The 17,732-nt window shown below is 38.4% G+C and overlaps 1 protein-coding gene across 3 annotated transcripts; it reads right to left on the bottom strand.

The window, feature by feature from the left end:
• Positions 1-581: 581 nt before the first annotated feature.
• On the bottom strand, positions 582-15,491 carry LOC146456994 (solute carrier organic anion transporter family member 4A1-like). 3 transcript variants are annotated; one of them, XR_014858638.1, is made up of 8 exons: positions 15,350-15,491; positions 14,153-14,973; positions 11,753-12,321; positions 9,855-10,011; positions 8,637-8,800; positions 6,501-6,689; positions 4,047-4,881; positions 582-3,947 (listed from the first exon to the last, which is right to left on the bottom strand). XR_014858638.1 is itself a non-coding variant. In XM_085092441.1 (7 exons), exons 2-7 carry the CDS (start codon positions 14,867-14,869, stop codon positions 4,605-4,607), a joined length of 2,073 nt encoding a protein of 690 aa, XP_084948567.1. In that variant the 5' UTR covers positions 14,870-14,973; positions 15,350-15,491; the 3' UTR covers positions 582-4,604. The 3 variants fall into 3 exon arrangements, 2 of the variants coding, with proteins under 2 accessions (XP_084948567.1, XP_084948568.1); XM_085092441.1 differs by having other exon boundaries at positions 582-4,881; XM_085092442.1 differs by having other exon boundaries at positions 582-4,881; positions 14,153-14,970; positions 15,350-15,487.
• Positions 15,492-17,732: the final 2,241 nt, after the last annotated feature.

Consider the following 17,732-nt stretch of genomic DNA (forward strand, 5'->3'; position numbering starts at 1 on the left):
CAACAAATCTGATAGCGACACATATTAAATCGAGCACAGCTATTAAAGAACAACAATATATCAGCTATAGCAGATGCGGCATTTGATTCAGACGTCAAATTTAATGGTGCCGAATTTAACTCCGTCCGCCTTCAGTGTTTTTGTTTTTGTGCTACCAGTTGACGAATGCGGCTTGTTTGCAGTAATATCTTTATTGCCAACAGCGTGATGAAAAGGCGCGGGTCAAGTTAAAGCCAAGATGACTCATCTTGGCCTTCACTCGACCCGCCTCTTTTCATCGTTTCATTGAAGCACGTCTCACAATATGCCACAGATTTTCACTCTTTCCACCCAGGAGTGTCCTTTTCATTTTCAAACACCGAGCGCCTCATACAATAATAATTGCTACACGTCAACAAGTATATTTTGTTTTCAAAAAGCACAAACTGCACATTCCTTCGCTTCCCGCCATTTTTTCAAAGTGCTGTTTATACTCTTCTGCGCATGGCATTTACGGATTGTGGTTACAAAATGAATAATAATAATTTACTATAATTTATGTATTATATTCGGCACATGTGAAATGCGACGTCTGAATCAAATGTCGAACTTAAGTCGAATATTCGACTGTTTCAGTCGCAGATTCGACATAAGTCGAATTTAATTCGAAACTGTCGAATTTAATTGATTCAAACGTCGCATTTCACATGCAGTTAATTCTCGAGTTTTATTCGGCACATGTGAAATGCGACGTTTGAACTGGGCCTTAGTTTTAACAATTTGGAGATTCTGCAAGGGTTAACTGTGATTGGGAAACTGGTGAAAACCACTTCCGCATTATTGTCATTCCTATCTTGTGAGGATTGGGGGGGGGGGGGTACCTACTCAAAGGTTAAACTGACGGTTTCTTCAGAAGGAGAAAATTTAACATATAATTATAGTATTTATTTTCAGTATTAAGCTTTTGAAAATTTTCCTTTTTTTATACTGTTGTCCATCAAAAGTAATTAATGGTGTTCCAGCAAGGATGAGCTGATACAGATGCTCAAATTTGAGCCGAGTACCTGGACATTTTAACGTTACAAGCCAGCCCCAGTGGTGACCAAGATCTAATTTCGCCTTACAATGTAGCTGCTTGATTAGACATTCAAGTCAAGAGAATAAAGGAAATCATCACCAAAGATGTAATGCCTTGATTTTCATACAAAATCTCCCAACTAGTAGCATAAGAAATATATGGAGGACAGTGGGGAGACTATACATGTACATGTTGATACTGTGGCTGCAAGGGTTAAAGCAACAAAGCTCCGTATTCATTCATTTTGTTGGTGATCATAACCTTTATTCTTGAAATCTGTTTGTATCAATCATCATGCAGTGTAGCCTCCGTCTTTCTGCGCGTCACGTGACAAGCCAAAAAAGCGTCTGCGAGAGATGCTACATGCAGTGGTATTTCAAGGAGAATTTAGATTCCGGTCAGTATTGGGGTTTTAGGTGTGAACAACCCCCTCTCCCGCTCTTCTTTTTGTTGTGAAAATGCCAGTCAGTGAATTAATGGTATAAAAATGAGCCATTAATTTTGTATTTTCCATTGTTTTGCTGGATGTTACAAAGCATTACATCAATAATGGTTAGATCTAATATAGCAAGTGCCACTCTTGTTGGCTTTAAAGCTGGAAAGCAAAATGTTCAAAACTTAAATGTTGTGGTGCTATGAATTTATAATATTGTGTAATGTTATAAAGCAACAGTGTTGGTACCAGTTTCTTAGTTGTAATTGTTGGATGCTGCTAATAAATCTGCAAACATTGACAAAGGATAATAACGCCTGTTTTGGTGTAATATTAATTTGGTGAAGGGCAACTCGTTTTAACCACCTGTTTGGCATCAGCAGTTAGTAAATTATTATTAGTACTAAATTTTGAGTATATGATTTGTTATAAGATTGCAAGTATGGGAAAGATGATCTACTTGTATAGGTTTTCCCCTCTCCTCAAAAACCAACATTTCCAAATTCCAGTTTGATCTGGATTTTTGTCAAGCACTTTATCCTGAGCCTCTGGCTCAGAAGATTGGGAAAGCACTCCCTGTTATTATTTGACATTAAATAATGATGGTGATGATGACAATAGTTCTTTCGTGGAAGGGAAAGGAAATCAAGACTTATTGGGACAGTTAGTGACCCAAGACCCCTGGCTGGGGTTCAGTCCCAACCAGGTGCCCCAACTGGCAAAAGAGTTTTCCATGTTCAACACAAAAATCTCAAAGCGGTAACAATTTAAAAATAAGTAAAAAATTATAATACATACTATAAGGTAGAAAAATTCTAACTAATACTACTAATAATAAATCTGGCAACTGTTGTCGTCTGCCAGGCAGATAACAGCGATCTGATTTTGTACCATGTGACGTGTTTTGTCCAATATTATGAGAATGCATACAAATTTATTTGGGGGTTATAATTTCTGAAAGTTCAAGATCCATTCATTCATTCAATCTACGTTATCCCACACAATATCGAATCCAATCTGTATTAGTAGTACATTCTTCCTACATTGAATGCAAAAACTGGATTATTGTATAATGCAATTCCAGGAATTGATTGGATTAGCTGCCATACCACGCCAGAGGAATAGTGAACACTTAATTGTTTTCTAGTTCTTGGAAAGTGAAATCAGCAACATCTAGTAATATTAAATTTAGTTTATTATTCCACTTGTGCTTGCTGGATATGAGTAGATCCGATTACCGCCAACTTTTTCGTTTTCTATCTATGATCTCCTGCTCTCATGGAATAATAGCTGATTTACATGGTCTGACAAGCTATTAAGGATGGTGCCTACTAACACAGATATTTTTCATGTTTATGACTAGGCAGGGATAGCAGACCTTAGAAGGGGCTATAGGAATCCAAAAAGAAAATTGGGGGTAACTACACAATAATGATAAAAAGAAAAATAATTACAAAAAAAAATGTGTTTTTTCCATATCAAAGTTTGATTATCCCTCAAAAATGCATGGTTACTCAAAGTTTTCTTTTTGGATACCAAGAGCAGTTGCTAAGTTGTGCTAATTTTTCCGCAGTTTTTAGCTGCGCCTTGCCAAAAATATCCCTGTATTTGTAGCCACCACCCACAGGAAAACCGAGTATCTCGAGATGCGCAGAACGTATGCACATGAGTAAAAAAATTAGGCATCCTCCTTAATAATATTATTATACTCGTCAGTATGCCTCTTTTCCTTGAAGTTGGTTAAAAAACTAAGCTACATGGGCCTTGTTTTTCAACCCACTTCTCAGCTAGTGTTTGATAATGGAATGAGACACACTTCATTTCCAGTATATTACACAACAATAGTACATGGTACCAAGATTTTAACAGGAACTAGTACTGCTATCATGATGTTTAATAAAAAATATATATGTATTTTAATCACAAAATAATAATTAACAATGCCATACATATAAATAATGTATTTATACATATGTACACACACACTAAGATAATCACAAAACAAGCGTAAGTAATAATACAGCTGTAAGTTGAAAATGTTATCATAAATACAAATATAATATTTATCTGTTTATAATAGTAAAGCCAATGCAATAAGATGGCTTTATTTATATCAACATCCTCTCAGTATGTAGGCAGATCAAAGTAGGATGGCTGTTTAAAAGTTTTCACTTGCTATTCAACTTAAGTTTATTTTCTTTTTTTGTTCAATTTAAATATTCCTAGGAAGATTCATGGTGACGTACATAAGTTGAACAATGTATCAAAATGAAAAAAAAAAAAGACCTTAAACCCTCAATTGATAAGTTGTTTCTATTGTCTTGACCTGCACGCGTTTCAAATGGTCACTTTGTAGAAGAAAACTTAACTCAAATATAGTAACGATTAGCTCAGCAGCATACAATTTATAAGCTTATAATAAAAAAGAAAAATAAAACGATTACAATCTAGCCTAGCCTCCCACGCAGACGTCCTTAGGGGTTTGTCACGCATTTCCTCCCCCACGAAACGCGTGACGAACCCTTAAGGACGTCTGCATGGGAGGCTAAATTTAGCCTAGAAAACAAAAGGGAAAACAAGCCCTGGGGAGGGGACAGGGGGTACATGTTTGGGTATAGGGGAGCAACTGGGAGTTTGACACCCTGACCCTGTTTAGAACAAAAATAACTTTCAATGCCTACCCTGTGTAGGACAGCACCCTCAATTTTGAGACTTTAGATGCTGAAAACAATATACCTTTGTCACTAGGCAGCCATGTTGAGTTTCAGGAGAATAAATAGCTTTATTTTTACACAGCAGGCCTTGCACTTAACAAAGCTTTTTATTTTCCGGAGATTTAGCATGGCCCCCTGCGTGACTCTATTGTGCTAATAATTATTGTATCTATTCCTGAAAATGATCTAATGCAGACTGATGGTCTGCTAAATAGTTTAGGGCGGGTCCAGACCCTGATTAGCACAGACTTGCTTGAAATTATATAATTATCCTGTTTAGGCAGAGGGGCCAAAAAACAAACTCTATCCAGTGAGACCTCCCCCCCATCCCGGGACTTCCGCTGCCCTTTTACATTCAGCCTTTCAATAATTATTATCTGTAAATTATTAATTATTAGTATTATACATCCGTTATTTTGCGATTTTCACTTTCATTGGGCGAATCAGAAACTGTAATGAACTGAGCTACTGGAACTAGTTCCATCTCTGTATTTTCCTTGCGAATGCTGTTGCCATCCAGAATGGTTGTCTGTGATGTCACATCACTAGGGCTTGAATCTTGCCTGCCAACAGCCTGGAGTTGAGTGGACTTAGGCAGTTTGTAAAATTTCCATGCAAAGAAGAATGATACAGCAGAAAGAGCCTTGAAAATGCCACCCACTGCTATCATCAAGTACCTAATAAAGGTAACAGATTAATTGGTAATTAATTAGACTTAGTGCAATACATGTAGGTTGGTAAAGTATAGGTCTCAGGCATATAGAACATTATTTTAGTAAAAAATTCAGTTACATCTTTTGCGGAGTTCACTATTTCTCAGGATTTTCTTGCTATAAACCCTCTGAAACCAAATCAACATGCTCATAACAAGAACCTACATGTATCTTTTGAGGGCTGGAAGGTTGTCCAATAAACCCGCACTCAGTACAATGGTCCATGATACTTTGTTTTCAGTTTGTTGGCATGGGTGGAGGGCACTGACACTCATAAATGGAGGCTAATGGCAGGTTGAACAATGATCTCAGAGTGAAGCATGAATATTAGGATACACAGATACAGTACCGTCCAAATGTAAGGGGGTGTCTACATGATACCGGCGCGACTTTCATTCCGGTACGAGTTCACTCCAGTTCCCTCTTGTGGCTCTGTATTCGTTTACGTGATGTCAGCACAAAATCTCATACCGTAGCGAGTCATACCGGTGTGAGTTCACCCTGGTAACTGTACCTGTTGAGAGCGAGATTTTCATTCCGGTATGAAAACTCGTTTCGATGTCATGTAAACACGTACGGCCATTCGCTCCAGCATGAAATCACTCTCCCGGGAGTCTGGAACGGATAGCGCATGAGCAGTCTTCAATATTCAATTCAATATGGCGCCAAAATCACGTCGGTCGACACAAAGTATCCCTTCATGTAAACACAGCATGAAATTACAATGTTATGCCAGTATCAAACTCGCACCGGTGCGAGTTTTCACATGGAAACACCCCCTAAGTTGACAGTCCCTTGAAACTCAAACTTTGTGACTTGATTTTCAATCCTCGAAGCTCAAAAGCTTCGAGTATCGAGTTGAGTGCATCAAGTTTCAAGACAGGGAAACAAAGAATTTTTTGTGTGTTGAGTCTTTCAGACGTCTTATCCGAGGCTACAGTTTGGTTCTTTTTTAACAGGAAGCAACTCTGCCGAAGCAGCCAACTTTGTTTGCATTTTTGTTGGAGTGATGTGTGCACGTGTCTGCTCGAGCTGGAAAGAGTTCGCTCTTCAAGCGTTTTCTTGGTTCCTTGCCTAATATTTAACAACCGAAAGTATTGTGCGTTTTTAATCAAGGAAATGCTGCTTTCGAAGTTTTGATTCGAAAGATTAAAGTACAAGATAAAAGAATAATTAAGTGCAGTGTACTGGTTTAGCGAGGTTAAAAGCAATCGCGCAATCTTAAGGCTATGCCATGAGCAGTGGGATTGAGGAGGAGCAAGGGCAAAGGACAACAACCACCAACCATAAAGATTAGATTTTATACACCTGGCGAGGAGTAGTGAAGCAAGCAAACTGGCCAATGATCAAAAGTATAAAAATCTAAGGTGTGCATTTTTTAAAGAAACTCCAAAATCTGGGTCTCTCACTTGATGTCTGTGATTTTGCACATTTAGAAGAAGCCAAAATCTCAGCCAGTCAAGTCAGAATTTAACAATACTTCTTACTACTTGTCTTGGGGACTTTGAGTTACACTGTACTGAGATTTTCTGCTGTGTTTTAATACTATGTCTTGTGTGCACTTTCCATACAAATTTACTGACCTAAACATTTCAGTGTTGTATTCCAAACAATTCCTTTCCGCCCCGGGATCACATGGATCCTCTTGATGCAAACGGCAAGCAGCATCAATGACATATCCAAACACAATTGGTGATGGTATGAAGGCAAGAATACGAACAATCAGTTGGTTTATACCCAGCGCAAAAGACCCTTGACTCTCTGGAACACACCTAGAGTGACAGCAAACCAATAATTAATATTTATTTAATAATTACATCAACAATAATAATTACTTTTTGACTTTTATTCTCATCGTTATAATATCAGCATATGGCTATATTTACACCTATTGAATGAAATGAATAAACTTTATTAATGTCTAATTTTAAGTATCTAGCTGAGGGAGATCCCTCCGCTAATAGAGGACACCTTAAACTAACAATAGCTAAGGACAGTTTTCTAATTAATCATAACTATAACAAAATTCTCAAATCTGATGGTTACCAACATGCACTATTTGGGCATTAATTGGACAGTTTAATTTACACGTCACGCCTGACCATGTTATGGGACAGTACACGTCATTTGTGCGTGCTGTAATGAAATTAATCTCTAAACTTAACTCAACTGTTGTCCTCTATTTATTCACCAAAAAGTTAAAGTATTGGTTTTTTCCTCATATTTTGTTATTATTATAGTTATGATTAATTGGTAACAGGACTTGGTGTCATCTAATTCTGTCTGTAAATCATACTCGTGATTAAACAAATCGCACTTACGCTGCACGGTTATCCCATTTTGTTAATCACTCATATGATTACAGACCAAATTGGACTCTACTCAGTCCTTTAACCATTATTAATCGGTATTCCAATATTAATTCCATGCACCACGGAAATGCCAAACAGCAGAACAATAATGAAAATGGGGTAACACGAAGGCTGTGTGGACTTCAAACAAGGTATCCCTTGACATCAGTTTATGAATTCAAACCTTAACATTACATTTTTACAAAAATAATATTTGCTAATACCATACATGATTATCGAAAGAAAGCTCACTCCAAATATTTCTATGGAGGGCCTAATAGATAATAAAATTTAGTGTGTGATAGGTAATGCCCAGTACCATAGTCTGATGATTATTTTTGTTAACAATCATGTCACTGAAATGAAATCACTGATTGGCAACTTGTACTGAACATCATAAAATAAAGATAGTTATGAACTTCTATGTTCCTCCAGAAAAGCTGAATCAACATCATCTATCGGTAGTCACATGATTATTTGGTAATCATCTGCTTGTAAACATTCAGTTTCATGTTATTACTGTGCCTTTCAATAAAATGATTCATGGACTCTTAACTTCAACTGCAACTAACGAATTAAGTGTTTTACTGCTGTCAATCATACATGTAAGTACAGTGACAACTGTCTGACTGTAAAAATACAGAAGCCGACAAAGTGGATTGAAATCTGCCAATCACAGCACATGAACATGACCTTTTGACACCATTCAGCCAAACGTTTTTGTTTTCTGAGAGGTCGGTTGCAGCGATTGATAGCAGTGAAAAGTGTAACAGCTGGTCGAATCTTGAACTTCAGAGTCCGCATGTTATTGAACGGCTTAGTAACATTTAATAAAAAAATTGTTATACAGCATTAAAGAGTACAGGTCCTTTTTAAGGACACTGCCCTGAGGTGCTTTCTATCTGAGTTTCGACTGATTGACTGATTTCTTTTGTTTACAACCACAAATGCTTCACTTGACTTGGTTCAATCTTGTACACAAATGAAATAAGTTGAGTGTACATAATATTATGTTGAACCTACACATACACATTGTACTACTTAAAAGAACTTCAAAACTCATTAATAATTCATAAGCTCATTAACCTATCAAAATAAAATGGTCGATAAAACATCACGTGCAGTGGTGTTAAAACCCAATAAAACCTCCTCCTTATTAGTATGCGGTGTTTAATGTTTTTCTCGTGTGCTTATTTCCAACGTTCACAAAAGTATCATTGTTATGAGTTCTCTTGACACACGCTTCTCCAGGAACATTTTTGAAGCCGTTCAGAAAACTCACAGCACATCTTTTTTCGGGCCTAAAACCACTCGATAAAACACTGCTGAGCACTCATGTTTAAAACATAACTTAATGTGTACTCTAACCTTAGTGTTGCTGTGGTTGCAGGAATGTTGTTGGAAAACGTGAAAACCATGAGACCAAACAAAAACAGCATGAATGGAACGAGTGATTTACACTCTGGTTCACAGCCACTTCCTTGGACACCTTCACTCAAAGGATTTGGAAAACAACTGCAGTTTTGATAACTCTACAGCAGAAAAGAAATGAGTCACCATAACATATTAAACACACTCTACAGCAGAAAAGAATACTACAGAAAAGAAATGAGTCACCATTAACATATTAAACTGATCATGAATTTAAACCACTGGGGCAGGAGGAGAGATTTATATAAAATTTGTTATGAGGGAATACATTAAATCAATAATTGTGCTGTTCCAGGAAATATCCATACTCCCCCCATGGAAGGGTTTTTGTTTTGCACCCTCCGTCCTCCCAGTCAATTCCAGTTTAGCATCATACTTTGGTCCTACAATTTTGACCTTTAAGACCCCCCTCCCCCTAGAAATTTCCATGGGGTGGGTATGGACTTTTACTGGAACTGCCCCTTATACAAAATGATGCCTCATGATTTTAAATTAAACAAAATTTTAAAACTCGTATAAACTAAAGGTTAATATTATTTAACCTTAGTCACATGATAACAACTGAAGGGATGACAGCATAACCGTTTTGTTTTGAATGAATAATTTAGGCTGATTTTTTAATTTGTCCACAAGTGCCTGAATTTTTGCACATCTTCAATTTAGTCTGAGAGAACATGATCACTGTCTTTTTTCTCTGGCTTACGCTTACATGTAGTTTTTGAGAAAAACAAGGCCACAATATCAAGTCAGCAATAGGAGAAAAAAAAGTGGAACAACAGACATTTCAGTGTAAAAAAAAAACAACAGCTGCAATGTTCTTTGATTAAAGTGAACTTTTGAGTGAATGAAAAATAAGCCTAATTTAGCCTAAAATTTGACATAAGAGGGCTATGCTTTCAAACCTTCAATTTCTTTGAGCATTAATTAATTTTATGTCACACATCCAAGCTCAAGACTAATGGTAGCCAACTGAGCCATAGACTAATAAAAACTTCAATTTCAGCTAGCTATAGCTAGCAAGTTTTGCTCTTTCACTAACCATGTTGGCTGGTAAAGCACTGCAAAGCCCAACAAAAAGGAATCAAAATTATTCATGTGAATCGAGAGGAGAGAAACTAATGATTTAAAACAAAGACTGTTAGCTTCTGGACTTACTTTTTCACCCAACACATTTTCTGTGGTACAGCCAGCATAACAGGGAGAGTAGAATGTCAGCTGATCTTGTTTTGAACAAACAGGTGAAAAGTACTTGACATCACAGTTACAGGCAGCATTGCAGGATGAAGTTATGTTAATCAGTGCTGAGCTAGAGCTAGAAGTAAAGAAAATGCAAGAAATATTTACCTTTTGTCAACCCAATAATAACTGTGTTTGTATACTAACAAAAGTATTTTGTTACTTTGGGTCAGTTAGCAACTCTTACCTGTCCATTTATATATCCAGTCAACTCTCTCGTAAGTGACCATCCTTGGGGCACGACAAAGTGGTCGCTTACGGGAGGTGGTCGCTTATAAATAATTATGGGAAAGATCAACAAAATAAGCCTAATGCTGGATTGATTAATTAATTACATAAAGATATTACCTTATCAGCTAACATTATGCAAATAGAAACTAATTTATTTGATTTTTTCACATGCAACAAGTTTCGGGAAAAGTGCAGTACAGTGTACACTACAGTACTTGTCAATGTGTCTCATGTTATACTTGAACTCAGCAGTCCGGGTTAGCGTCATTAAAAATTGAAGTGTTGTCACTTCTGAGTAATGATTTACTGACGATCATACATGATTATGTTGGTGGTCGCTTACCGGAAACAGAAAACAACTTAAAGAATATGTCAAATTTCTTGCCTAAAAAGTGGTTGCGGTCCCTTCAGAAATTTGAGTGGTGGTCGCTTACAAGAGAGCTCTTGAAACAGTGTTTAACTGAGAAACAAAACCGTTGTTTATGAAGTAGCCGCTTACAAGCGGTGGTCGCTTACAAGAAGTGGTCGCTATGACAGAGTTGACTGTATACATGTAATTATAGAAAAATTGTCTTTGAGAAGCAATGTTACTTGGCTGCTTAATAACCAAAAATGGTGTCTCTTTGGTTTTTAAGTGTCAAACTTGCTTATTAATTAAAGGACAGTGCCTCCTTTTTTACTGTGCATACTGTACATGCATGTTCTGCACATCTCAGAATTGTCTGAGAAACTAGGGTTCCTATCATTGGGTTTCCTGTATCGACCTCGTGAACAGCCCTACTACGCCTGGTATTCTGCATCTTGCGCAGTAATGTATCACACCAGATTGAAGGGAAATTTGAATCTTATATACTCCTCAAACACGGGAAAGAAAAATTGATAAAGAACTTATTTTTTGACTTTCATACTAGAACAACATTAACATAATTATACAGTTACTTATCAATAAACAATCTGAACATCATGTCTATAAAAGCCAAACTGCCCGGCTTGCCTCCCTCTTAAAATATAAATTCAATGAGACCCTTGGGAATCCTCAATTGAAGCATTTCAGTGGTAGGAGATGAAATAGTAGTGACATGGTGCTTTCTTTTGGTATATGTACATGTACACGCTTCTGAAGTGATACCTGCCGGAGGGATGGTGTGAAGTCAGTGACCAGTGTGATGGTTACCGCATAAACTTAAAAATATTGCATAACTACAGGGTTCGTACTCTTTTGGGCTTTCAAAAGTCCATGACTTTCAATGACCTTTTCCATGACAAAGCATTCACATTTTACAGCATCAAAATGCGCAGTGTTTATTTTTACTGAGTGTAAATCATGTCTTGGTTCCTTTCCATTTTTTTTATTGTTCATCTTTGTCCTTTTTTATTCCCTAAAAGAATGCATGCTTTCTCACTGATTTTTAATCCTCCATAAACATAATTTTTTTAATGACTTACAATGACCCACAATTAAAATACAAGACTTTTCATGTCTGGAAAATGAAATTACAAAATTCCATGACTTTCCAGGTTTTCCATGACCCATACAAACCCTGAACTAGTAAATCTTAATTACTTTATAATTAAGTCACATGTACCTGTTAATATATGGATGAGTAACACCAACAAATTCTCTGTTTGAACAACCAAAGAACATCCCAAAAGCCCATAGTGTGGCCAAACAGGCAATGATAAAACACGCCTTGATGATTTTATCACATGTCCACTTCATTCTTTTGATGAGATAACCACCAAACAACATGCCGCCAACACCTCCTGGAACCACAACAAGACCAGTGTACGTGGACGCAAGCCCAGCAGGGATACGAAACTGTGATTCTACAAATTTGGGTAAAAATGTTGAAAATCCGCTCACAGCAAATCCCTCAAAGGAAGCTGCAAGGGCTAAAAATACAAAAGTTTTGTTCGTCAGGAGTGACTTCAAAGAGGGAAGCAATTGTTTTAATGTATGAGGCATATTAGCATCCTCAATGTAGTCAGTACAGTCTTGCTTTTCGGCTCGAATTTCTGGTGTTCCAGGGAGTTCCTGTGGAAATGCAATCAATGGGAGGCTGACCATAATGGATAAGAAACCACCAACGATATAGCCTAGCCACCAAGCACCAATAAAGTTAGAGTCCTGTGGTGTAAGCTCCACATCTTCTGGCTGCGAAAACAAGATGACAATATTCGTTATTACACACCCAGAGACTATAGATGTCTTTCATTTTATCAGTCTATCTGATAGCCTCCCATGCAATCCTTTTTACGGGACTTGTGTTACCTCCTCCCCAGAGAAGGTTCAATGTGATTGGCTTAGCAGACGAAAGGAATGTGGCGCTCGGTTAAAAAGGAGGGGGAGGAGGTTATACAAATCCCCTAAAAACGACTGCGTGGAAGGCTATCGCTCTGTCCTCACAACATGATTCCATTATTGTGCAGTTTCAGAAAATATTTACACAACCCCCACAGAAAGGATAGGAAATTCTAGGAGGGTGGCCTGGAGGGGGGGGGGGGGGGGAGGGGGGAAGGGAGTTGCTCAAAGGCCACAAAATTTAAAGCAATGTACAAAGCTAAGTAAGAATTTCCAGAGGGTTGGAGTGGGGAAAAAGAGAAAAAATCTCTTCCTAGGGAGAGGTATGGATATTTTCTCGAACTACGCATTTCATAAACAGTGAAGAGCATCTAATTTCTCTTAATAGTATTTTTGCTTACATGTAAAAATTAAACAAAAAAGAACCCACCAAGATGAAATGTCCTGATTTTAATTTGAAATGAACTCTCCCAACTAGTCACATAAGAAACATTTGGAGACTAATGAGAAGAATGCATATGTTGATATTGAGGGTATAAAAGGTTTTAAAGGCTGATTCTACACCAGTACAAAATGGGCGGCCCATTAGGAGAATGATATAATACATGACTTTTTGATAGACTTCAATGAACTGGGTCTGATTGTTTGAAAGCCAATTAACATTAATCCGTGATTAAAAGTTTTAAAACCAAGGTTTGCTCGCTCATTAAAAATGTTTTTAAAGGTTAATTTTAAGCCAATAAACTGACCACTCTGGCTAAATAGTTTTGACATTTAAGGGGGGACTTCCTTTAATATCATATTGCTGCTACATGTATGGAAGGTTCATCATATATTGCAAACCCTAACTTCCACAGATTTAACAATAAATTATTGGATTAGGTTGAGCAGAATATTGTGATTTGTCAGTGGTGTGCAGATCAATTATTCAGCTTCAGCAAATAATAATTTATTTCTCTGCAAGACACTGACAAATCATGATATTTTGCGATTAAACTCAGAGTTCAATAATTGTTTTATCATTTGATCACTGAGTTAGTTTTTCATAATTATTTTCGGGAAGGGGTAAGCGTGTGCTGCCTTGCAGAGTCTGCTATTTTCACACAAGAGGGTGGTTTCAATTACACATAAGCAGAATATTATTCGCGGCAAAACACCTAGCAAAACACAGTTGGACAGTATTCCACATGAGCAAGACCATTTTTTAACGGCCGTTATTTGCAGGTCATGCGGTTTGCTTTCAGCCAATTAAAAGGAAGGAAATATATGCATCGAATGATAAAACTCTTTGTTTGGACCACTTTTCCCTACGGATTTTCAGGTTCAAAACACACACACACATTCCATTACATTATTTGATGTCATACTTTAAGTGGTCTACAATGATGATGTTTTGACCAAGCGAACTACATGTGGGAGGTCTGGGGTAGATGACCCGCATGAAAAAAAAGGGTATTAATTATATTAATGTGACATTTACATGGGTATTATATTGAACAGTCCAGCCCGAAAATACCCATATCCCCAAAAGAAGATATGAAATTTCCAGGGGTGGGGGTGGGGGGGAATTGTCAAAGGGTGAAAAAAATTATAAGGAAAGTATGATGCTAAGTTGTCATGGGTGGAGGGGGGGGGAGGAGCAGGAGACAGGTATATTTTGGGACCACTGGCACATTTTGCTAACCTGCTGAATATCCACGTAAATATTGAGGAACTCTCCGCCCAGTAAAAATCCAATTGCAGGGCCAAATGTGGCTACCGCATACATAATCCCAAGGAATATCCCTGAAGTGGAGTGCCGCACATTCTCATCGATGAAAGCAGTTCCCAAGATGTACACAGGGGTGGCACCTACCCCGATGAAAACTTCAGCTAGGACAAATACAAAGATGTGATACCACACAGCGCTTTTGCATATCAAGTTTGTGGGAAAGGGATCTGAAGAGCAAAGATTGGTGGTACTGGAACCAGGTTCATATCTCCCCACCAGGAGGTGTGGGAGGGCAAATAACAAGCAGCCAATTCCCAAGATAAACGCGCCGATTCCTAGCCATTTTGGTTTGTGGTGGTGCCCGTAATAGCTCACTACAACAGCCATAATTGCGGCCGAAATGTCATAGCAACTCACGATGAGTCCAACTTCGTTAGTTTTCAACGAGAAACGTCTTTCAAGCGAAGAAATCACAACTCCAGAAAACCCTGATACTATCATGCCTTGGGCAAGAACGAACCAGCATTGGAAAACGAGGAACCACTTCGCCTTGGCAAAACACTGCAGAAAAGTCGGTCGCCATGACAGTAATCCACAAGCCCGTCCTGTACCTTCGTCTTCCATGTCGTCACTATCGTTTTCAAATCTTTGGCTTTGAAACGTTGCACTTGCTACGCTTTCCTCGTCCATTCCGCAAATCGTTGATCGTGAACTTCAAATGAGAGCTGAGGGCGCCTTGACACGCATGTGTTAACAACCATTAACCAATGCCCTAGGTAAACATATCATCACTTCTAACGAAAGAACAATCGGTAATTGGAGAGATATTAAATTAAAAATTTAACTCGTGATAAAAATGCCAAGAGTACTGCATGCCATGTCTTCGTTACAAACGGTAGAGCAGTATGGATATTTGTCAATTCATGCCACTGTTCTAAAAAGCCTTTTGTACTCCCTCGGGTCAAACAAACCAGCCAAAAAATTCTCGAGAATTTCTAACCCAAACAAAAGTACGGCAGATATTAAATTTAAAACAAAACAGGTTAAAAGAAAAACAACAATAAAAGCCATGCACATGATTGGGATAGGATGAACTGTGTTTACATACACACCTAAAAAATTCATGTTTTATAAACGGCTCAATCATTCTGGATTACATTGAATACTCACCTTTGAACAACGAGTGAATACAATTATTCAGAAACAAATACGATGATCAGTGCACTCCGAGTTTTCTCGTTGCTAACCAAGCGTTTGAATGCTCATGCAGAGTTCAATTGCTTCCTTCGGTTGAATGCTGCGATTGAAGGACTCTCGCGAATGTAATCTGACCCAAACCCGCTTTCTGACACAAAACTCTGAACAAAAAACTAGACCATGTACATATAGTATGAGATTATCGTTTTTGGAGGGGGTTTCTCACGGCAAAATTTTGACAGGCTCAGATCATCCTTCAAGTGAAGGTGAGCCACTATCGATACCAATTACCCGATATCGGCTGTTCGATACCTTTCGATACTTTTCATGCGACCGCTGGCAGGAAGCCAATATTTTATCCGTTTGTGTATGCGTTACTGTACTGACCTCGAAGGAAGCATTTTTTATTAAATCCTCAGCCTGCAATGCAGGCGTTTTTCATGGGCGAGCGCTGAATAATAAATTTAGTTCGCGTATTCGAAGGAGGCTGAGGGGGAGGGGGAAGGGGGGGGGGGAGGGGGGGGGGGCAGGAAATGAGAGCGAAAAAAAAAAAGGCCGGCCCGCAAACCCTGTGTAATCGCCAAACGCCCCTATTTATAGTTGCGCTTGATCAGTGCATTTCCGGCTTCATTCATCACAGCTTGTGCAGTCATGTCACGTACTTCGCGTGATCTAAGTTTCTACTTTGCATAATGGTACCGTCACTTTGCGAGAGTGATTTGAGGAAAAAAAGTACGACTGCTGGCAGTCTATAACATCACATACAGAAAAGTCTTCGGATGATAACGTCGAAATAGTGTTGTCGATATAGATATCGGAAACATACTTTTTAAAACATCGGTAAATAGCTCGTATCGGATCGATTTGAAAAAACTGGTATCGGCTCACCGTTACCTTCAAGCGCATTTCAGTTTCGTGGAAGAGGTACATGACGTATGTTTGGCCACCTCCTCGACTCCACCACACAGTGACGTAAACATGGATTCACGCAACCTTAGGGCCTCTTCATATGATCCCGGTTACCGGGATGGCTCGGTAAGCGGGATGAATTTTGCAGTCCGTTCATATGGGAAATTTCATCCCGAGATGAAAAGTGGTCACGCGGTCAATCGAGCGTGACATTTAACGAACAAGCCCGGCAATAATTTTTCATTTTTATCGGTTCTACAAACCTCAAAGGTATTATATCTTTATCTCTACTACGAAAAGGAATTATTTTGAACTAGAACATCTCAGAAATGAGCCGTAATAATTAAAAATATCCGTTCTAAGACGCGAATGTTTGGTTATAGACTTCATCCCGGTGACCGGGATACCGTGTTCATATGAGAAAATTTTCGTCCCGGACTCCCAAGATCTCGGGGCCTCTTCATATGATCCCGGTTACCGGGATGGCTCGGTAAGCGGGATGAATTTTGCGGTCCGTTCATATGGGAAATTTCATCCCGGTCACCTGAGATGAAAAGTGGTCGCGCGGTCAATCGAGCGTGACATTTACCAAACAAGCCCGGCAAGAATTTTTCATTTTTATCGGTTCTACAAACCTCAAAAGTATTATATCTTTATCTCTACTACGGAAAGGAATTATTTTGAACTAGAACATCTCAGAAATGAGCCGTAATAATCAAATATATCCGTTCTAAGACGCGAATGTTTGGTTATAGACTTCATCCCGGTAACGTTCATATGAGAAAATTTTCGTCCCGGACTCCCGAGATCTCGGTCGCTGAAACCGAGATCTCGGTAACCGGGCTGGCCCGCCTTCTCATATGAACACATCGAATTTTTTACAAAAGAAATAGGAATGAGGCGAGATCTCGGTAAGCGGGCTAGCCCTACACATACCATGGTTCAGCGGAACATCTTAGTTCACGCTTTGTCTTCCGTTCTGATACTGATACAACTTATAACCTAAGAGATAGCGATGGTACGCTTGCTATCCCACAGCCTCGCACTAATTATTGTAAAAGAAGTCTGTCTTACAGCGGAGTTGTACTGCTGTGGAATAGTCTGCTCTTGAATATTCGACAGTCGCTGTCTCTTAATGAATTTAAATCTAAGTTGAAGAATTTTAATTTAACAGTTGTCTTATATAAATTTTATTTTGTTTTTATACACGGCTCCCTTGTAAAGCAGGTTTTTATCATTTCTCTTATTGTAGTAGTTATTTACAACATTAATTTAGTTAGGTAGTTAGATTTATTTAAATTAATTAAATATTGTGTAGTCCTGAACGAAACCGTCGAAAAATTGTCCGCGATACAAGCTCAAGATCTTCGATTAGGAAACACATGAAACAACAAGGGGTCGAGAAATCAACCATCACGGACAAGTTTTCGGTCCTCAAAAAGTGCTG

This window comes from Pavona decussata, unplaced genomic scaffold (genome assembly GCF_977016875.1).
Source record: "Pavona decussata unplaced genomic scaffold, jaPavDecu1.1 SCAFFOLD_250, whole genome shotgun sequence".
NCBI classification, from domain to species: Eukaryota; Metazoa; Cnidaria; class Anthozoa; order Scleractinia; family Agariciidae; genus Pavona; species Pavona decussata.

Bases quoted from the DNA above. Each gene is read 5' to 3' on its own strand.
- LOC146456994 (XM_085092441.1), bottom strand. From the start codon at position 14,869: ATGGACGAGGAAAGCGTAGCAAGTGCAACGTTTCAAAGCCAAAGATTT. The intron at 12,322-14,152 runs GTTAGCAAAATG...TTGTTTTCGCAG, and splicing joins TTTACGTGGATATTCAGCAG to CCAGAAGATGTGGAGCTTAC. The intron at 10,012-11,752 runs GTACATGTGACT...CTTTACTTCTAG, and splicing joins ACTCATCCATATATTAACAG to CTCTAGCTCAGCACTGATTA.